This window comes from Culex quinquefasciatus, chromosome 1, assembly GCF_015732765.1.
Source record: "Culex quinquefasciatus strain JHB chromosome 1, VPISU_Cqui_1.0_pri_paternal, whole genome shotgun sequence".
NCBI classification, from domain to species: Eukaryota; Metazoa; Arthropoda; class Insecta; order Diptera; family Culicidae; genus Culex; species Culex quinquefasciatus.
The window spans coordinates 3681722-3705179 of record NC_051861.1 but is presented as its reverse complement, the minus strand read 5'-3'; the positions used below and the strand labels follow the sequence as shown (position 1 = coordinate 3705179).

Here is a 23458-nt window from a genome sequence, read left to right as displayed (position 1 = left end):
CGAAGACGAAATGCAGGAAGTTCGCCCATTATGCACTTTTTTCTGCTGGTTTTAAGGACTCACGCTAGTTTGCTATCTATTTGCTAACTCTTTGTTTTCTTTTTCTCGTTTTTTTCTTTCTTGCAGAACACCAGTGATATTAGCTCTAGGAATACGTCGTCCAGCGAAAAGGAGAGGAGGGCGCTGGTCAAGGAGAAGAAAAACTCGAAACGAACCAAAAAAGGTAAGTTTTGTTCAGTTATTGATATTGATTAATTTCACTTTAGAGTGAAACTGTCAAATCTGACATCTCAACACGCTCATTCACAATTTCTTATTTTTGAGTAATTTTTGTTTAGAATTCTTCAAGACTGGACCTACTCTTGAGAAGTTTGACTCAAGTTTACAAAAAAAATATGAATTTAAATTAAATTTTATAGGGACACTGTATTGAAAAATTGTAGAAGAAAACTTCTGTAATTCTGTAAGTTCAATTTTAACGAAATCTGAGTAAAATTTACTGGGAAATGAGTTATATTGAATGAGCGTGTATGGGATTTTTTATACGCTAATCTATATCATAGCTCTTTTGATGATTATTCCAAAACCGTAGAAGTTTTGATGAAATTTTTATTTAAATTGTGGGAAGATTTTTTGAAATCTTTTTAAATTGAGTTAGGCGGAAAAAGTTTTCCTTAGTTAAATTAGGCTTATTTTAGAAAATTGTAAATTCATCATTTCGAGAAAAAAAACATTTTTTAGATTTGGGCCTAGGGTGGCATGAAGTTGTATGAGATAGTTTTAAATTGAACCATCTCATTCAGAAAAGCGATCAGTTTTGTCCCGGCTTTTCGCAAAGCGATTCAAATTTGCAAGCAAAATTTGTATGGGCTGTAATTTTTTTTATTTTTGTATAGTATATACTCTGTGGTATGACACTATGTAAAAAACATAAAAAAACTTATTATTCAAAATTCGGTATTTTTTAAATATCAAAAATTAGGAACATTTTCAATGCTTTTGAAAATCATATATTTTTATTTCATTCAGAACAGCCGTTTTCGGGCTGGGCTCCCAAATAACCCACTCAAATTTGGAAACGAGTTTTGTCTTGGCTTTTCGCAAAGCGATTCAAATTTGCAAGCAAATTTGGTATGGACTGCACTATTTTTTTATTATTTTTTTATGGACTGACACTATTCAAAAAACATACAAATGAACTTATTATTCAAAATTCGGAATTCTTAAAATATCAAAAATTAAGAACATTTTCAATACTTTTGAAAAAACATTTTTTTAAAACTTCAGCTTCGTTGGAACAAAAATTGTTCGTATTTTTCGTTGACTTAAAATTTTTCATTTTATGTCTCTAAAACCATATGAAGTTCCTACACACTAATTTCAAACCACTCTGTTTTCGTCAAAATCGAACCTGCTCAGAAATAAGTAAATAAGAAACCTATCAGATTAGACTAAACTCTAATGGTCTGAGCGAATTTGAACCAATTTTTGTTGAATTCTGAGGGAAATTTACTCAAATGTGCCAGATGCCTTTTTCACTCATTTCTGAGTAGGATCGGTTTACGAAAACTGGGTGATTTTGAATGTGCGAATGTGCGAATCGATAAAAAATCTCGAAATTCTTTCAAATCTTTTACTTAAATCTGCTTAAAAACCAAAACCCAAGTGGTTTTGAATCAGTTTGTTAAGTATGTCCAAGTCAGTAAAATTCAAATTTTGTAACGGAACTCGATTCGAATCGTATACGAATTCTGGTTCAAACGCAACAACCGATTCGAAAACAAAGTGAACTGACTGGGTTGGACAGCTGGACCTAGTTGCCAGATAAGTTGTTATATTGGAATTATTTGTTTTGTTTTACTAACAACAATACAATTTCTTTTGCATAATATTAATATGATTTAATTTAAAATTCCAATCTGAGAGAAATAATTTTGGAGTTTTGAGTTGATTCGAGTAGAATGTTCTAAATACGACAAACACTCCAACATCAATTTTTGAGGTAGTTTAACGAAATCTGGGTTATTTTGGATTAGAGTACAAAGTTCTGTTTTGACAGGTGGGCCTGGTTGCCAGAATTGCTGTTTTTTTTATTTTCAAAGATGTACAAAAAACTTGATTAAACTTTATTTAGAGATAACCAACATGCCATTTTCTAAACGATTTATTTATTCAACCGTATTCAGTTAAAACCCCAACATAATCACGCAAAGGTCACTCAACCCCCCTTCGGATCCGTTCCCAAGGTCTGCTTCGTTCGTTAGAGCAGCAGCATGGTCATAAATTTCCCGCACAATCAGCAACAGCAGCAGCACCGCCACGGCTTTTCTTCGTAAACTTTTCGTGCAGCAAACCGCCATCAACATCACATTGGTTATTTTATTAGCAACATAGAGTTCCGAAACCAGAACGAACGGCGACTGGCTCGCAAAACTCGACTTGGCTCGCGCGCATAACGGACCTACTCATTTGCACTATTAATTTCCAGGTCCCAGCAAGCCTTGGCGCGGCTGACCACGGTGTAGAGAATAAGACCAGGATAATCAATATTTGCAAAATAAACTAATTGAATAAATTATTGTATGAAAAATAAAACGTAGATATGAATTATGACCTTTTCAAATGTTTGAGTTGGAAAACGATTGGGTTTGGTTTGCTGAAAAGCAACGACGATCAAGACGACGAAGCACTCTCGTGTGCCAAAATTGGTCAGCAACGTGTACACACGCGCGCTGTATGAGTGTGAGTGCTTCGTATAGGTTGGTCCTGCTGCGCAACTTAAAGCTTTGCTAAGAGAAAAATTGGAGAGAGATAACGAACGATTGCGGCGATGGTTGCAAAGCTTTCGAGCGTCGGGTCGGAATCGCGCGGCGTGGAAGAGATGAAATGAAAGAGTCGCAAGTATGTGTGCGCTCTCAGGATGATCGTGTAGAGTGGCTTTTGTCGGGGACAGGTCTTTAGTCTTGTTTGCAAATTTGCAGTGAACGGTCGTTTGACGACATATTTTAGGTTTGGCCGTGAGTTTACAACATGGCGCAGTTGGTAGGTATTATGGTGACGATTTCATGGCATAAAGACGGAGTGAGCGATGCCTCAACCGTGAAAAAAAAAAAGAAAAAGAAGACAGTGGACGAACGCCTCCACAGAACAAAAAAAAAAACAGTTGACGAACGCCTCAACTGAACAAAAAAAAAAACAGTTGACGAACGCCTCAACTGCAGAAAAAAAAACAGAAAATGTTTTAATGAAAACAGTTGACGAACGCCTCAACTAAACACAGAGAATGTTGACGAATGCCTCAACTTGATTCTTAGCGTGAATTGCATTAAAAAAAAAAATCGGGTTGATGAGCAGACATGAGAAACGGTTGATTAAAAACCTGAACAAGATAAAATGGAAAAGATTTAAAAGAAAAAAAGAACGTTGAAGTTTGAAGAGAAAATGCAAAAGTCGTTTTTTGAGAGTTGAAATTGAATAAAAGTGATATTTTATCATGAAAGAACAACATAACAATTTTGAATGGGTTTGAAGAATTCTTAACGGATTTTTTAGAGGAAATTAAATAGAGCTGTCAGTTTAATGACATAATGTAAGAAACGGTAGCTTGGAAACCTACACGTCTTATAATTGTTAATTGAACTGAATTTCTAAACGAAATGGAAAAAAAGAAGTGATTTTTCCCCTCAACGAAAGAAAAACAAACAAAATGATTTGGACTGATATTTGAAATTAATAAACCGCGTTTTTGTAAGAAATGAAATATAACATTTCCTTTTCAAGCAAAGAATAAAACAAAATTTGGGATAGCTTAAAAAAAATAAATAAAATCGGTCGATGAAAAAATACTACAAACTGTAGATATTTAAACAATGTATCAAAACACGGAAACGATTTTTTGATAGAAAAAAAAAAACAACAATTTGTAATGATTACGAATAATTTTGTCCCTTAAAAAAAAACGGAAAGTTTAAAAAAAAGATACGATGGTTTTTGAAATCTACAAAACAAAATAATTTTGAATGGGTTTGAAGAATTCTTAACAAATTTTTTGGAGGAAATTAAGTAGAGCTGATTTATTTTTCACACAAAAAAAAATACGATTCAAATGATTCGGAATAATTTTGGAAATTTCAGTAAGTTTAATGAGATAATGTAAGAAACGGTAGCTTGGAAACCTACACGTCTTATATTTGTTAATTGAAGTGAGTTTTCAAACGAAATGAAAAAAAAAGTGATTTTTCCCCTCAACGAAGTTTAACAAAAGGATTTGGAATGATTTCGAAAATTTCAACAATTTTAAGGAGAAAATGTAAGGAACGGTGGTTGAAATACTCTCGTTTTCTGTAAAACAAAAAAAAAATCAGAAAAAACAAAATAATTTGGATGGATATTTGAAGTCAATAAACTGCGTTTTAGTAAGGAATGAAATATAAGATTTCTTTTTCAAGCAAAGAGTAAAACAAAATTTGGGATAGCTTAAAAAAATATAAATAAAATCGGTCGATAGCAAAAATACTACAAACAGTAGATTAGATATTTAAACAATGTATAAAATGATTTTTCGATAGAAAAAAAAAACAACAATTTGTAATGATTGCGAACAATTTTTTCCCTTTAAGAAAAAAAACGGAAAGTTTGGAAAAAAAAACAAACGATGGCTTTTGAAATCTACACGCTTAATGACTGAAAGACTGAAATAACAGTAACTTTCTTATAGAGAAAAAAGGAACAAAATAATAAAATAGTAGTGTTTTATGTATTCTCAAGGAAACAGCAAAAAAAAAATGTGTGAAGATTAAAAAAAAAAAAAGTGTAAAGTTTAAAAAAAAAGAATATTATAGACGCTGTGATTTCGAATTTTTTGGCCTTTATCTAAACAATGGGCTAAGCTTCTAGAGTAATTTGAATATAAATGTATTTTTTATCATGAAAAAAAAAACAAGTGGAATGATTTTGGATAATTCAGAACAAAATTTGGAGATAATAAAGAAGAATTGATTGGGTTTTCACAAAAAAAGAGGCGATTTTAATGATTCGGAATAATATTGGAAATTCCAGTTAGCTAAAGGAGAAAATGTAAGCTTAGAAACCTACACGTTGTTAATTGACATGAATTTCTGAACGAAATGGAAGAAGTGATTTTTTTTCCTTCTACGAACAAAAAAAAAACTAAACAAATAAACATGAATTTGTAATGATTTCCATCTTTTTTAAATAGTAAATGTAAGAAATAAGTAAGAGATAAGTGAATAAAAGAGTTTTTTTGATTAAAAAAACTATATTTCCAATGATTTAAAGTTATAAACTGCGTTCCTGTAGGAAATGAAATAGAATTATTTTTCAAGCGAAGCATAACAAAATTTGGGAAAAAAACAGCTTGAAAAAAAATGAGAAATGAAAATGAGCAAGGAAATTAAATGGAAATGATAGAAAAAATCTGTAATGATTCCTAACCATTTTGTCTAGGGCAAATATTCAAGATATGATGATTTTTCGAATCTACACGCTTAATGACTTAGAAAATGAAATAACAGTTATTTTCTCATCGTGAAAGGAGGAAAAATATATTTTGGAATGATTCTGAGAGATAGCAGAACTTGGAATTATTTTGCAAATTTCTGTCAGTTAAGGATGAAATGAAAAAAAAAAAAGAATATGTAATAAACGTTGGATTTAAGATTTATTCGCTATGAGGATAAATTAAAAAAAAAGAACGTTAAAGTTTGAAGAGAAAATGTAATAGATTTATTTCGAGATATATACACCTGGTGTCTAAACATTGGACTGAGTTTCTAGAGTACATAAAATAAAAGTGATTTTTTTATGAAAGAGCAACAAACTGAATTTAGAATGATTTTGAAGTATCATGATCCGTTTTTTTTAGGAAATAAAGTAGGATTGATTTGTTTTTCATAAGAAAAAAAGGCGATTTTGGAAATTTTTTCCAGTTTCCATAATGTAAGAAACGATAGCTTGTTAATTGAACTGAATTTATGTTCGATCATTGGAGTGAGTTCCTGGAGATGATTCTAGAAAAGTGATATTTGAAATAATGAAAAGATGTACAAATTTGGAATTATTTAGGATGTTTAGAGTTCCTGAAAAAAAAAATGTTTTTTTTTTTTCAAGAAAAGAGCAAAAGAATTTCGAATGATTATAAAATATCGGTTTAAGCAGAAAATGTAAGAAACGAGAGATTTGAGTCCTTAACAAGAAAATAAAATAATAATGATTCTCGCAAAAAAAAAAAAAAGACTGTATAATAAAATAAACTACCTATGATGATTCTGAACATTTTGTCAGTAAAAAAATGTGTAAGAAACGGTAAGGTTTAATGTGGAAATGTTAAATCTACACGCTTTATGTCTGATTATTGGATTGAGTTTCTGAAAAAACAGTGTTTTTCTCAATATGAAAAGAGGAACGATCCCAAAAGAAGAAATAATTTGGAATTGTTTTGGAAATTTCTATCAGTTAAAAAAAAAACTAAAAGCGGTAACTTGAAAATCAGAACGCACCATATTCAAGCATTGAACAGATCAACAGAAACAGGAAAAATGCAGGATAAAATTAAATTAAATGGGATTTTCTCAGCGTTTTGTAAGCATGTAAGCAACGATAGTCTGGAAATCATCAATACATTTTGATGAGCAACAAAAAAAAATAGTTTGGTACTTTACTTGTAGTGAATGAAATGAGTATTATAAATGGGTAAAATAATCAGAGAGGTTAAATTATAACAGTCTGCCTGTGTGGATCAATCGGACCGCGCACTGAACTCACAATCCAGAGGTCGTCGGTTCGAATCCCGAGGCGGACGCAAAAAATTCCAAGTGTAAATATAGGTATTCGGCGCCCTCTCCCCGTGCCATACCTTCATACTTAGGAGACCCGGGAGGCGGAGTCTTGTCGCAAAAAGAACGATACACGCCTGTGGATCCGTAGACGAAACCGCAAGGTTTAAGAGGGCCACATTATAAGGTGTTACGTCGATTCCGTTAAATTATAACAGAAGAAGATTATAAAGTTTGAAGAAGTACGGTGGCCTGTATAGCTGAATCCTTTATTAACGCATTTGAAACAAAAAAAAATAAATAAAAAAAAGTTATAAAGTTATAAGTAGAATGACTTCATACGATTTTGAAAATTGCAATTAGCTTGAAGATAAAATATACGAAACTTAGAGGACAATATTTAAAACTGGGAATGACTTTGTAAATTGAATTATTAGAATACTTTCCTATGAATTCAAGAATTCTAGTTTGAATATAAAACGTAAAATAAAACTAGACATCAACAACAAAAAAAAGTGGCCAAAATGTTACCAAAAATGAGGAAAGAAAAAAAAAATAACGAAGAAAAATACGTTTGTGTGATAAAAGAAAGTAAGATGTTGAGAATTGGATGATCTGCTAAAAGGAAATTATATAGTTAAAAAAAAAAGTACAAGTAGGCAGGATAAGTTTGAAAATAATAAATTCGCCATTTGTCAATACTATGTGATAAAACTGAGAGCTTTGCTTTCACAAGAAATGAAATTTTGATTCATTTGACAGATATCTACAGTGATCTAAAACATTGAGGTGAGATTTGGAAAATGCATATCTACCCATAATTTAATACTGTTATAACTTTTCAATAACATTCCATTATTTGACACTTCATATTAAAATATTAAAAATTCAATAGAGCCAAAGAAAGAAACAGAAAAAAGAGTAGAGAAGGGGGATAATGTAGAGAATAAGACCAGGATAATCAATATTTGCAAAATAAACTAATTGAATAAATTATTGTATGAAAAATAAAACGTAGATATGAATTATGACCTTTTCAAATGTTTGAGTTGGAAAACGATTGGGTTTGGTTTGCTGAAAAGCAACGACGATCAAGACGACGAAGCACTCTCGTGTGCCAAAAAAATTGGTCAGCAACGTGTACACACGCGCGCTGTATGAGTGTGAGTGCTTCGTATAGGTTGGTCCTGCTGCGCAACTTAAAGCTTTGCTAAGAGAGAAAAATTGGAGAGAGAGATAACGAACGATTGCGGCGATGGTTGCAAAGCTTTCGAGCGTCGGGTCGGAATCGCGCGGCGTGGAAGAGATGAAATGAAAGAGTCGCAAGTATGTGTGCGCTCTCAGGATGATCGTGTAGAGTGGCTTTTGTCGGGGACAGGTCTTTAGTCTTGTTTGCAAATTTGCAGTGAACGGTCGTTTGACGACATATTTTAGGTTTGGCCGTGAGTTTACAACACACGGTAGACAAATTGGCAGCAGGCCAAACCAGAGGATTGCTGGGTGCGATTTCGAGCTGAAATTGCAATACATGCCGTCGTCGTATGTGCGAAAACCGGTCACCCTCACCTTCTGGTTCAGCAAACAAAAAACCTGTTTGTCCAGATCGATTCGCAGAAGTTGGGGGCAGCAGTGTTGCCAAAATTATTTCGTTTTATCGAAGTTTGATTCCATTAATTAATAACCAAAAGAAAGATAAAATTCTCCTTTCACCAAACAAAACCCGCTCCCTTGCGGCCATAATCGCCCTTTTTTTCGCCTTATCAAAGGCCCAAATCGGCCACTTTCAACGAGTTTCGTCGCCGCCGCCGATCAAACGGAACCGAAACGGCGATAAATAATGTAATCTTGAGTGCGCTGGGCTCTCACTTTCATCGCCATTCTGCGCTCAAAAAAAAAAGATGAAGAAAACCTCCGACATTTAATGCGATTTGTGCCGCGCAGTAAACAGGAAAGTAGTGGCCACAAATCTTGATTTATTGGCCAATTCAGCCGGAACGAGTTGCCGCCGAAGGGAAAGGGGGGCGCTGCAATAGATAACGTAACGATAACCATCGACTTGAATCGGGGGCAACTGCGCCATAACGCCATTATGGCGTAGTTGTTGACATTTGGTCATCGAAGGAGGCTGGTTCAACTGTCAAAACACACACTCTTTATGGCTGAGGTTGAGACCTCTTTGCTATAATGGCGACCTGTCAAACCCACAGGTGATCACACAATGTAACGAAGGTTGAGACCTCGGTTGAGACGTGATTGTACGGTCTCGCTAAATTATGGACCCAAGCGTTCCAACTCGTTAAGGCCACAAAGGTGGCCTGCTACCATGTTTACCGCTTCGAAATCAGAGTTTAGCCCAGATAGATATAGAGTGTATGGTGTCATTGACTACGGCATGGCAATGTAATTCACACCATTGAGTCCGGGACGCCGCCGCGGCGCTCCTTCGCGTGCTAAGTGGCCGTTTATCGTGGCGGTCAGAATGTCCGAGGGGTCGAAATCAAGGGGCTTTCCCAATGGGGGATGGTTGAAGCTATTATCTTGGTTTGGATAGTAAATGGCTGTAAAATTAGCATTTTGTTTGAGCTCGATAGTTGGAACAAACAAAAATCACTAAAATATGTAAAATTTGTGTGATTTTTTTTAGATATTGAAAAAAGTTTTTATTCTGGCAGCACTGTTCAAATGACATTTCCCAAAAGAGAAAAATCGAGCAAGCTAGGCTAGAGACCCTAAATAGGGAGACTGGTCTAAGCTTGCTAAATCGATCTGGCAACGTATGTTTTGAGCTTGGCAACACTGATAAGTTTCGCTGGGCGTAAAGGCAAATGCTCGTTTGGATACGTCAAACTCGTGTCTGTTTGGGTACGTCAAATTCACTTCGACCAGTCTCCCTATTTAGGATCTCTAAGCTAGGCTGGGAGGTTCTGGGATATCTTCTCCTTCTCACATTTCTCAAAACAAAGTGAAAATAGAAACATCCTAATCTCTTTTAAGACTTTGCAGATATAATAAAAACATTTATTTTGATAAAATCTGAAATGATTTTTTTTTTATAAATCTGTTCAAAATGATTCAGAATTCAAAAGATTCAAGCTTTTGGAAACTTTTAACAAACATTCATTCCAATTTGACAACTCTTGACATTTTGCTTTCTACACGCTGAACTGAAATTCTCAATCTATGAGTTGTTTCAAATCAGAGTTTTTTCGAAGCTCAATTTGGGAAAACAAAACATAAAACTAATTTAAAATGTAAATTCCAATTTTAACATTCAGCAGAGTTATTTTTACCTGTGGTCTAGAATATTAAAATGAGGCAGATTTTCTCTTGCAGAGTATTTTTTTTTTGGGTTTTACAAAATATGGTTCTCTTTTTTGAGTGATATCTGACATTGCCATTCTTACACGGTTATCAAAAAAAACTCATTTCTGAGTTGTTTTCATACATGGTTGAATATTTTTATTTTATTCAGCTTATAGTGAATTTTGCTTAAATTTAATGTTTTTTTCCCTGAAAATCAATTTATGTTACATGACCTAGTGAAAATAATCTCTTTCCAGAGTCCATTTGATTTCGAAGAAATGTGATCGTAATTAACTCAGAAATGTGTTATTTTCCATAAGCGTGCTCCAAATATATCAGTTTGAAATGGAATCCATCTTTTTAGAGCTGTTTACATAAAATAAAAATTAAAGATCTATTTATTTAAACTGGGGGGATGGCAACCCTATTCCGATTAAAGCAAACAGTCGACATTAGCACGGTTGTCAAATGAGAGCCCACAACAAAAGCACTAGCTGGCAAATGGTAGCCCATAACAAATCATTGTTTGGGCTTTTGATTTTCAAATTTTCCGCAATTTAAACGATAAATTCCTGAAAAAACACGTGAATTGTGTTGCTGATGGCAAATTCTATCATATTCTTGAAGATTCCATCCCAATATTGGCTGAAAATTCATATCGAAAAAAGTGATTTTTCTGTTTACCTTTTTTGCTTTTTTTTCTTTTGGTCGATCAAACAGTGTGCCTGTACACTGAGAATCGGCATTACACATTTTTCAGTTTGTTTTTACACATTTGCATGCGACTTTTGAGTTCAACCAGGATAACACACTTCGTGTAACCAAAGTAATATGTATAATACTGATTCTCAGTGTTTGTTTTCTGAACTTCCAAGATGGCGTCTTCTTCGCTACCCCCTGATTTATACACTCAACCCTCGGTGGTTGGTCACTTTTTCGTTTGACACTTTTTAGTTGGTTCGACAAATTCAAACTAAAAAGTGTCGAACTGTCACTTTCTACACGGCGCTCACGCACACTATCAAAACAGACGTTTGGTAGTGTGTGTGAACTCCGTGTAAATGGGCTGTCAAACTTAAAAGTGACCCCGTTCGTTTGACAACAGTTGGTGTCAAACCATCGGGGTTTGAGTATTATTGTTGGAATTCGAGCGAGAAGAAGGAAAGCATTTCTCGCTCGCGAACGAGGGAGAGAACTTGTAGTACTTTTCTTTTCTCGCTCGCGCTCGCATTTTCGTTCGCGTTCTCGCTCTCGCCGCGAGCGCTCGCGAACGCCTCGTGCTAGCCGTTCGCCCCAAGCTAGCAATTTGTTTATCAGGCTTATGAATAAGAACCAGGCGATGGTATAGAGGTGTAACTTCAATCGCTGTGTTGTTTTTTGTTCGTTTCTAACACGTTCAACTTCTCGCGAACGGGCAATTCTAGCTCGCGAGAAAGCCCGTTCGCGAGCGGAGGAGAGCACGGGCAATCGGTGAGTTTCTCTCGGCAGCTCGAGACTCGCGGCGAGAACTCGAGAGAGAGAAAATTTTCTCGCGAGAGCGCGATAATACCAACACTGGCATTCAACATTCTATCTCTTTCACGCTTAACTAAAATAACTCATTTCATAGTTATTTTGACATATAATCAAGGCTATTTAAGTTTTGAACTGTATTTGTTTTAAAATTATCCGACAAAAACTTTTAAAAATATTTGCATCAGCCTAAAAAAGCTATCTTTTGAGGTACGGTACGGTGTAATCAAAATTTGTTATCTTAAAATCATGGTCGAATTTTTTAACATAATTTTTCTTAAATTTATATCGAATTGATAATCGAAAAACAAATATTTTTTTTACAACTGCAGCGTTTCCAAGTTCTAGTAACTTTTAGGTTAATTCTCTCGGAAAAATGATTTTTTTTTAACTCGTTTACAGTCATAATTTTACACCATTTATGAAAATATTGTGTTTGTAAAGTAGATCAGTAGATTTCCAAAATTTTTGGTTAATAGGTATTGATGACTAGACCAATATTTGCCAAAATTAGAGATAATTTAGTTAAGGGGGGTTTATAAGCTGTCAAAAATACTGAGCATGAAAACCAGATTTTATATGAAGATTTTGAGAAAATGGAAATTAGACCATTTCCCGGCTAAATTTCACCGGATTTTTTTTGGGATAAGGTTGTTTAACAAGCCAAACTGGATCATTTTTTCACCACTGAAAACCTCGACATACCTTATCTAATCTACATACCTTGTGATTGCAATACATCCGAGTATCTTAGAAAATGTATTACAAAAAATTAAGCGGCCAGGCCTACTGCGATGCATTAACGGCAGAGTCAAATTATATTTCTCAGAATCAACAAGGGAGGAAGGATGCGTGGACATACCGTACCAAACGGTCCGAATCAAGTCCGAATAGTGTGATGTGTAAGTGTAAATGAGGCATATTTCATATACCGTAAACTGGGGTGACTTTGATAGCCCGGGGTGACATTGATAGAAATTTGATTTGGCCACTAATTTTGATACATCTAATGTAACAGTCACATTTTTGCATATTTGTTCGATATAAGCTATCCCTTAATGCTTACATACTCAAAATTCTCAAAAATGTTTAGATATTAATTTGACGGGCATTTGAAAAACCTATCAAAGTCACCCCGGGCTATCAAAGTCACCCCAGTTTACGGTAGTTATATTATAAGAATGGAAGTGTAATTTGGAAATTGGACGGATATTTAATTTGATAGCAAAATCTGAGTCCTAATTATTAAATGCTAAGCTGATAAAGACAATGTTTGATTCATAAAGTGTGTTTGAAAAGTTAACTTGTTAAAACTTTTAAAAGAGATTTCCATACCACAAGTGACGAACCCGAAAATTCCAAACTTTTCTCTTTGATGTCATAATCAACTTTTGCCCCAGAGGGAAGCCGCCGGATTGAAATTCCTTTTCAACATTCCGACTTGCACGGCTCGTTAGGCATAAAGTTTTTAATAATTCCCTCCCCAAAGTGGTGATGCAATCTCTGTGTGCAACAGCAACAAACATTCCACTGCTGACGACTGACTGTGTGTGTGATCAATCGATTCGCTCCCAAATCAATCAGTTTGTTTTGATCTTCCCTCTCTCTGGCTCGTTTTCCTCACAAATCCGAGCTCTTTAACGGGTCTTTACTAGGGGAAATTCTCGTATGTTTGGCAGGTTAAGCACTCGCTCCTAACTCCATCCAAATTGCGGATTTTCACTATTTAAACAACTAATTTGGCAAAACTTTTGATAGAAACTTGTTTGCTCACTTCTTATTGAGCTATTTATCACTCGATTTAAGTTGAAAACGCTTTTAATTAGCTTTAATTGAATGCCAAAGTTCTGACCTGCCAACATTAGAGGCACGCTGGAATTAGATGCTGTTCCCCTAGCTAGGCTGTGTTGTCTCTTGTCTATAACATTTACAAGTGCCAAGCCCATAGGGAACCCACGAATCGTTGGGAAACGTGTGGAGTTCATTAGAAAACAAGGGGTTCGAAAATAAACCAGCATTTAATTGTCTCTCCCTCGAGTTCGGTCGGTGGCGGCACCCATAAATTGAGCATCCTCAAATAAAAAATCTGAAAATAAAAACTTTTTTCGAACAAACATGGTAATGGGCGATGGGTCGCGATATGATAAAATGTTTCGTTTCGTCCATTCATTAGACCGCGTAAAGAAAGAAAGAAGAAAAAAAAACTAAAAAGGTGCGCAAGGTGCTCTTTCCGAGGAGGTCGAAAATTTCTCTTTCGCTCCCTTTTTATTCAAGCCGAGCCCGAAAATCTTTTTTTTTATCACCTTTCGACTGCGTTGTTTCACACTTTAATGGGCACTTTCTCGGAAATAAGGTGCCCCGACCAAGATCAAGGTGGGCATCAGATGGTTGTGGGCCTTTTATCCAGCTTTTTTGATCAGATAAAAAGGTTCTAACTTGGTGTGCGGTGGGCGAGTGTGCACGGTGAAATTGAAGTGAACATTTTTGATTAAAATTCAAATGCACTCAAATTTGACAAAGATTACAAATTTGATGATTGAAAAACAAAAAAGTGGACACAAATATTCTCAATTGCATTTTTTTTTAGAAATTTCTGCAAATTTCACAAATATTAACAAAAGGGCACAAATTCGTCCTCTGGCATTAATTTGATCTATTGAACAAGCTATTAGAAAAAAGTGAAACATCAAAATTTTAGGATGGGCTCAAAATTTGCAAAGTACAATGGCCCTTTGTACGACCACAAAGAGTTTAAAATGGATTTTTAAATCAATTTAAAAAAAATAACTTCGCGGTCCTTCTTGACAGAAAAGCTCCTACTTGACAGCTCGTTCCAAGGGGACCATAGTTGATCCATCGAAAAAATGTTGTCTCGTCAAAAAAAAAATTGCGTTTAAATGAAAAAAGTGATCAGAAATGGTTTTTAATCGTGTTTTTTACCGTTGTACATTGTAAATTGACATAGGGCTTTAGTACCCAATTGAAAATGGGCACAAATGTGTCTATTTGCACAAATTTTGAAATGGGCTATTTTTTTCTAGAATTACCAAACTTAAAAAAGCAGCAATTTCAAATGAGCACAAATTTTCATATTTTTAAAAGTGTCATTAATTTGGAATGGGCTCAAATTGCTTTAGTAAAGAGCCTAATTTAAAAAAGGGCACAAATTTGTTCGTTTGCACTCGTTTTGAAAAAGTTTTTTTTATTGATGAAATATAAAAAAAACACATATTTTTTTAATCGTTCAAAAAATACAACTTGTTTATTCCGAAAAATGCACAAATTTAAAATTTTTATACATTTTAACAGGTATCTAAATTTTAGAATGGGCAAAACATGTTTCTTGGTCATCGCACTTTTTATTTTTTTTAAATATGTATGCTTACTACAAATTTGTGCCGACTTAGATTTTTTGCATGTATGTAACCCCTTAAGTATTTTTTAAATTGGACACCGGCAATTTTTTTTTAAATGGGCTCAAATGAGTGAATTTGCACAGATTGAAAAACTTTGCACATATTTCTTTTTTCTGGCGACTAATTTTTGAAAAGGGCTCAAATAAGTTGATTTGCACTCATATTAAAACCTTTAACTTATTTTTTCGGCAACAAAAATAAAAAAGGGTTCAAAAAAGTAAAGTTTCAGAAGAGTCAAACCAATTAATTATTTTCACTTAATTTTTTTTTCACACTTATTTTAAAATGGGCACGAATTAGTTGATTTGTTTAAATTAGTTTATCTGCACCAATTTAAACATTTTCACAAATTTTAAAATGTCCACAAAATGTAATTTTTTTTTTAATTGGAGACTGGCACAAATTTTTGAAATGGGCTCAAATTTGTAAATTTACAATTTCTTAACATATTTCTTCTAACAGACAAATTTAAAAATGGGCACAAATTTATGTTAGTTTACAAATTTAAGACATGTGAACATTTTCATGTAATTTGTTTTAACCGTGTATTTGTGCACCGTCGAGAAAGGTGGATTCACCTTCTCATCAAAAGGTACACCACAAAGCTAATAAAGAATATTATTTTATGTTTGGAAACCAAAGGAAACCCAGTAAACCAAAAAGGAACCCCGTTAATAATGACGAGACCGGTTTAAAACCCCGAACCCAAAGCAAGAAGAAAAACACTCTAAAAGCGATCCAACGAATTATTCTGAACCCCTGATTACGCACCCAAAAGCACCGCTCGTTCCATTAAATTAGTTTCAAATTCGAACGAAATTAAATAAATCACACGACCCCTCCGCTGCACTGCTCCCAAACAAAGGTGAACCGGACTTCCGGTGGTCCGCGCAACCGGAAGCTGACCCGAAATCCGCAGCATCACAACAAATGGCACAAGGATTCCTTCCTATTTTGGTGCAAAAAAAGAAAAAAAACTTCAATCGCGCGCTCGCAGGTACCGAAACTGGCCAGAACAAAGTAGGCTCAGAATTTCGGAAGGGGGAACACAAAAAAAAATCACAAGCAACACATGAGAACACCTCGTCGGCCGGAGTCCCACGTTGGTTTTTGACAGCCGCGCACTGCTAATGCGATTTACCTTTCTCAGTTTTTCTTCTCTTTTTTTTTCTCGGCTGCTGTCATGGATGACTCAACCGAAAAAGAGATTTGCCTTGTTTGCTTTTGGGGTCATCTGTTTTTTTCGGTTACCTTCTTTTGATTTGTTTTTTTTTGCTGGTGTCAGCTGTTGATGGTAAATCTTTAGAAATGGATGGGTGAAGACGATTTCTGTTCTTAATGATTAATCAATCTTTAAGCTGTTGAAAATTAACTCGAAAAAAAACACGCTCAATTGCAACCACGCAAATCGCTCAACTGCAAAACTCAACCATCCAACTTTACCCATTCCAGAAGCACAGAAGCAACTTTCTACAAAACTTCACCAAAGTCCAAAAACTACGGCGAAACACCAAGTCGAAAACGGTTCGCTCGCAAACATTCCGAAAGAGTTTAAAAATTAATTTGTTCTTCGACTTTATTACCACCACCGAAGCGCGGCAGCAGTAGAGCTCGGTGGAGCGAAATTCCTCGCCGGAATTGGGCAGCACAGCAAACTACTCAAACTATGTGTACTCACCGTGGGTCCATCGTAATAACTTTTCGCTGTGGTTTGCTTCATAGACTGATGGAGGTGGAAGTTTGAGAAAGTTTCAGTTTTGAAAAAAAAAAAAACAAGTGGAAATTTATGGAGGTTGACAGTTGAAGTTGATCGTACAATTTTGAAAGATGCAAAAATTCATTTCGCGAGAGTGTACTGCTAAAAACAAAAAGCTGTCACTTTGGAGACTAGGAGAGAAGAAGGTGGTGGCGATTTCCAGAGTTTTTTCAAAGGTCAAAACAAAAGTTTGATTTTTTTGTGTTTTTCAAACCGCCTTGATTCAGGAGTATTCAAAAACAAAAAGTTTATTATGCCATAAACAAAAACTCCGGATTTTGAGAAGGTTTATGTTCAAAAAATTAGAACATATTTATGGAGGTTGACATGTGGACTGAATCAAAAATGAGTAAAACTTGATCAGAAAATAGTTATAATTTTATAATTGATAAATTTTATTAGGTTATTTTATTAATTTCTTTATTTTTTCAGTTTATCGTGTACTTTTGACAGGCTTTGTTTGTCCACTGTAACAGTATGGTTCTACTCTTCAAATGATGAAAACTAAGAACTGTCACGTTTGAAGACTAGAAGAAAAGAAGGAGGTGGAAATTTTGAGATGTTTTATGTTTCAAAAAGTAAGAGCAAATTTGTGAAGGTGGGCAGTTGAACTGAACCCAAAATTCAGTAAAATTCAGTCAGAAAACAATTATTGTTATATAATTGAGAAAATTTATTGTGTTAACTTTATTAATTTCTTAATATTTTTCAATAAGTCTTGTACTTTTGACAGATGGGGTAAGGCTTTGTAGGCCCTCTACAAAAAGTGCTTTTTTACTCATCAAAAGATTAAACTCAAAGCTGTCACTTTTAAAGACTAAAAGAGAGGAAGCAGGTGAGAATTTGGAGATGGTTTTATGTTTTAAACAGTTGTTCATTTTTTTGAAGCTTGACAGTTGAACTTAACCCAATGTTTAATAAAAATGATTCAGAAAAAAAAAATTACTTATCACTTATTTCATGAAGTTTTTAAATTAATCGTGCACTTTTCAAAGATATGATGAAGCTCTCTAGGCCCATTGTAATAAGTACGTTCTTACTCATCAAATGATTAAACTCTCGTCAGAGTGTACAGTTGAAAACAAAGAGCTGTCACTTTTAAAGACTTTTGCTGTAGAAAAAATAAAGGTCACTCTATTCACCAACTAGTCCAATAAAAATTCAGTAGTTTTCTTTACTTAATTTGCCTGAAAGCTGACTTTTTAATAAACTCACATTACTCAGAATGTTTGATTAAATCTAGCTCGTTCATAGTACGCTGTGATGGGGACATTTGAGGGAACAAAACGGTTTCTTGAAAACGCCGGAGTGATATTGTTAGATATACAATTTTGGTGGATTTTTTGGAAACATTCCATCGCAAAAATTTAATGACACATGTTAAGCTGATATTTGGTGAAGAAGTGTCATATCTCGCAATTTTTTTTTACCGACATGACATAAGAAATCTTAGCGATGAAATGTTTCCAATAAATTAACCAAATTGTTATACAATTCGGAGTACTATTGTTAATTTGATTACGGTTAACCGCGGTGGATTTGCTTGAAATAATTCGAACTGTCAAAAATCCACCAAAGCATCTGTGGTAGAAAAGTATCCACCAGTAGATCCTTTGGTGGATTTTTAACAGTTCGAATTATTTCAAGAAAATCCATCGCGGTTAACCAAATCAAATTAACAATGCAACTCGGGACTCTCTTTCAAAGTAGAAATACTCTGGAAATCAGTTTGGGTTCACGTTCCGATTTGCTTGGGTTATTTAAAAAACTCAAATTTGTATTTCACATTGACCGTGTTGTTTTGACAGATGATATTCCGTCTTTAGTGTTGCCAGTTTTTTTTTGCATTTCTTCAGCTTACGTCCACATGTCTATGTCCCCAAATCTCCCGCCCACACAAAGGTGGTGTTCCCCTTTTTCCGCTTGCTTAGGTTTCACCCGAACGAAGAAACTTCAGCCGCGATAATTGAGATTTTCTTCTTGCGGACGACGACTTTTTTTTATTCGGTGGGACCCATGGCATGCTTCGTCGTCGTCGTCGTCGCCGCAAAAGCTGATGAAAATTGCAACACTGCTGCTCTTTGGGGGGAAAAAGCAGCAGCGTGGGTCTCGTGGCGCAGGGGTAGCGGCTTCGGCTGCCGATCCCGATGATGCTATGAGACGCGGGTTCGATTCCCGCCTTATCCACTGAGCTTCTATCGGATGGTGAAGTAAAACGTCGGTCCCGGTTTCTCCTGTCTCGTCAGAGGCGCTGGAGCAGAAATCCCACGTTAGAGGAAGGCCATGCCCCGGGGGGCGTAGTGCCAATAGTTTCGTTTCGGTGAAAAAGTGAGGTTAGCCACGCCAAGCCGCCGCGGTTGTCATGTTTACATTACTTTCTGCCACCGGAATATCGCACTTTGTTGGTTGACTTTTGACAGAAGGAGGGGGATGGTTTGTGTTGGTTCAATTTGAGGTTAATTAAGCTAGTTGACATGTTCCTCTTGTAGAGAGGAGTTGGGGCAGGGTTGCCAAGATGACTGATATTTTGATTTGTCTAACATATATTCATTATTTTTGTTTTTCTCCACAGACAAAAAGGACAAGTCCAAGTCCAAGGAGAGGAAAAACAAGGAAAAACAGGAGCAGCTCACCCCGTCCAAAGATGTCGCCCCGAATGTCAAGTGCGTGCTGGTGGGGGACGGCGCCGTCGGCAAGACGAACCTCATCGTGTCCTACATCCAGGATCGGTTCACTCCGGAGTACGTTCCGACGGCCTTCGACAAGTACAATGGTAAGTTTAATTTGACTTTATAAAAATTGGCAACACTGCTGTCAAACCTATACACGATTATATCGATCCAAGCAATTTCCTTAATTTTACTCCAATGTTGTCACATCTAAACGTCAAACTGTCAAACAGGATTACCAATTTTTGTAATCAAAGTTACCCAAGCTTCAAAATTAAGCTGAAAATGTACCTAAAAGGGGATTATTTCCGCCAACCTGCCCGATTCCGGCGCTAGAATGTTAACCTAATTTAATAACACCGAGCTCAAGTGGCGCACTTGCCATCATTCAAAAAGGAGGGTTGCGATGCCTGCCAGCATTGTAGCCATCATACATGAAGGAACTCGCTTCCTGCCGGCAGCACTGGCTGGAAGCACCTGCAAGTTAAATTTATTAACATAATCCTATTTTGCCCTCCAAGAACCACGGTTGTTCACTCTTCTCTCCGACTGCTCTGCCGCAGCAGCCCGTCTCGGAAAAGGAGGAGGAATTTAGAGCACTTCTTCCGCCTCCACTTTGAGGAGGAGAAAAAAGAAGCGAGCAACTCTCGCGTGTAAAATACACTTCCCATACATGTGAGTTTTACTTTGGAGTGTGAGTGCACCATAAATCCTGGTCGCGAGGGGTTTTCGCTATGCTGAATGAACTCGAATGCAAATTAAGCTCCCTCGGCAACCTCCGGAACGGAACAAGCGAGTGCACACTTGCACAAAATCTTCATATTTACATTACAAATCCGGACTGTTACAAGTTTGGTGCATGAATGGAAATGGAGTTTGTGTCCTTTCTTGCTTCTCCTTTTTTTTGAGAGTGTGCAGTTCAGCGGAACAATGCGTTTAAATTTGGTAATAAAGTATTCATCGCCGCAGGAGGAGATTTTAGTTTGGCCAGAGATGTCAAACATGATTTTACTTGTCAATTTTACACGTTAATTTGAAGTAGATTACATTTGTTATTTTGATAGCTTCAAATTTAGATTTTTAACTCTCTACTCCACAACAGTATTTCAGAGTGTATTTTTTGACAGGCTGTAAATGTACACTATCATTCAAAATCACTCAGATTTCACCAAAACTTCACCTACTCAGAAATGAGTAATCGGAGGAAATGTCAGATCTGGTTATATTTCACTCAATTTTCGTTGAGTTCGGAGTGAAATTTACCCAAATCTGACAAGAGCCCAATTAACTCATTTCTGAGTAGGCGTAGTTTTGACGAAATGTGAGTGATTTGGAATGTGGGGTTAAACGAATCGTTTTGATTAAAATTATAACTATAAATAAATCTTTACTAAAAATCAGTACAAAATTACAACTGGCTGTTCAACAAAAATGATATTTTAAATTATCACACAAATGGAAAAAATAATCCGCCATTATTTACAACAAAGTACTCTATTTGACTACCGAAAGCAAATACATCAGAAGGATATTAATTGCACAGCATGCAATCAATGCACATTCACATTCCCCGCTGGCACAAAAAGGATATTAATTTTTAAAGGATTCGATCAGCAAAAACGTGATAGGGCGAAGTAAATTAAATTGCATTGTCAAAACATTTATTAAATATTTCTTTAAAGAGTGTGTACAGAGGATGACCCATGGTTTGACGAAAATTGGGTATTTTTATGAAGGTGCTCATTTTATTGCCTTACATTACAAACGATTAAATAAGTACTCTTTGTTAAGCGTGTTTAAATGAAGTAGAAGTAAATTGAGTACGAAACTGTCATAAAGCATCGTTGAGGATTTTTGTAATATTGTCGTGTAAAAGTAAAAAAATAAAAAAAATAATAAAAAAAATGTTCAGTTGACAAATATTTTTGAAGTGAACATTAAATATTGCAGAGAGGGGAAACCAAACAGGGTGTCAACACTATAAATATTCAATATTGTCACTTTTGAAAATAAATATATCACGACTGCTGTGACACGCATCCAACTGAACGGATCTCGTGCGTATATCCGCATATTATGAATATTTATCAGTCATGTTTACACCGCGGCACTGCCGTTGACTCTTGAATAATAAAATTAGGTTTTGAAAAGGTTGAATTCAATATATTTAAAAAAAATCTGATTTGTTGACAAATTAATTTAAAAAAATTGGAGGAAGAAATTTTTAAAAGTTCTCATATTTTAAGCCCTTTTTAAAACGTTACCACCGGTAATTTGCAAGCCGCCGCCGTCGCGTCAACATGGCGGTCCCTCAGAGACTGCATGGCGCGAGCGCCTACTGCGACCTTCCTCTCGCGCCAAGAACTCACCAGACCGGTCCCAGGAGGAGCAGCGTTGGGGCTTGGGGGCGGGCATCTCCGCCGTGAAATGTTAATAATTAAACATTTACAACGCTCTCCTTCCCCCGGCCGTCGTGATCGAACGGGCCTCGTTTTTAATTTCTCAAATGGGCGCAACTGGCAGTAAAAATAGTTGAAAAATGGCAGAAAGTGCAAAAAAAAACGTTGAGGAGCTTATATAATCAAATTTATTGCCCGCGTGTGGCCGCGGCCATGTAGTAACGAGATGATTGTAAACTGGCAAGGCTTTCTTAACTCACCGAGAAGGTTTGGCAACACTGCAGCGCAACTGTCAAAATTGTGCGACCCGAGTTGGGTTAGATTGAAAGTGTCAAATTCAGGCACGTTAAAGTGAGATTACCGAACTTTCAATTAAATTTAACCTTCCTCCGTCCGGCTATTGGATTATCGGAAGCAAATTGGCGTAACTTTCAAACTAATACCCCCGAAAAAAAAACAATCAAATCAATTAAACTGTTTGCTTTTGCCATCCGCCGAGTAATCCTTTTCGCCAAGTAAATTCGATTAAACGACTCATCATCGTCAAATAAGTATCACTTTCAGGCTCATTTGGCCGTAACCGGGACGCTGCTGCCGCCAGGCAAAGCCCTTTTTACCCGGAACTTTTCGGTCGCTGGTTTGAGATTCCAAGCCGATGATAGTCATAATTTATTCGCCGATAGCCGATCTCCTCTTGCCCTGAGCAGCCTAACGAGAACGAAAAACTTAATTTGATACCCAATAACGATAACCTACTCTCTCTCTCGTCTAACGCGTCCCGCGTGCTGCCTACCTTCCAGGCGCGGGGTTTGCTTTGAAGTTTCAAAGTCTCGTTCTGGGTTTTTGGAATTTGAACAAGGAGGAGGGGGGGCGCGGACAGCAAAGTCGAAAATTGAGCGAATAAGTTTCTGGCGTTCCAAAAAGTTGCTCCTTTTCCATGGGTTTGGCTCCGGCAATCGCAGTAGTCTAATCTTATCGCCAGGATCCTAGTGGGTTGCGGGAATTTTTGGCAGTTCCGTTGGCGCCGCCATCTTTGATTTTGCCTTCGGTTGCGTGATAGTTTTAGGGCGATAAGTTGGAAACTTCAAAGGGGAACTTTTTTTCGGAAGAAATTTTCAGGCTGGCAGCTGGTGCCCCTCCGGGACCGGTCACCGGTGGTAAAAGGGTTGATGAAATATTAAAACCATTTCGTTTGAAGTTTGTGCTTCGGATTAATTTTGCGTAGGAGGCCTGGAGTAGAACACAAATGTTGTGTAAGGAAACTTTTAATCAATTTGACGTCATCTGTTGAGCACTCATTTTTACACGGAGAGTTTCTGGATTTTACAGTTTATACCAGTTGCTAAATCTGCGAAAAAATACATTTTGGTTAATATTAATTAGTAAATTAATTAGTCGCTCCCAATCACCGTGTACTATTTTGACAGCTGCCCGCTACGCTCGTGTTGCCAGTTTGGCATATTTCCACAGCAGCTTTCAAAACTGTATAATCACTCATTAAACAGTACAACTTGTCTCATCACTGCCAGCCCTCGATTGACCATCTGTCCGTTCCCCGTCGTCGGTTCCGTTATCCGATTGGTTCCACAATGAATCAACCTGCGTTTTG

General features: G+C 36.1%; 1 protein-coding gene across 1 annotated transcript in view; it reads left to right on the top strand.

The window, feature by feature from the left end:
- LOC6032682 overlaps window positions 1-23458 on the top strand; it is a 51855-nt gene that overhangs the window by 18292 nt on the left and 10105 nt on the right. The window contains exons 3-4 of the mRNA XM_038248210.1: window positions 127-223; window positions 19354-19554. Coding sequence (XP_038104138.1) covers window positions 127-223; window positions 19354-19554 — 298 coding nt within the window. The remainder of the gene's footprint in view (window positions 1-126; window positions 224-19353; window positions 19555-23458) is intronic.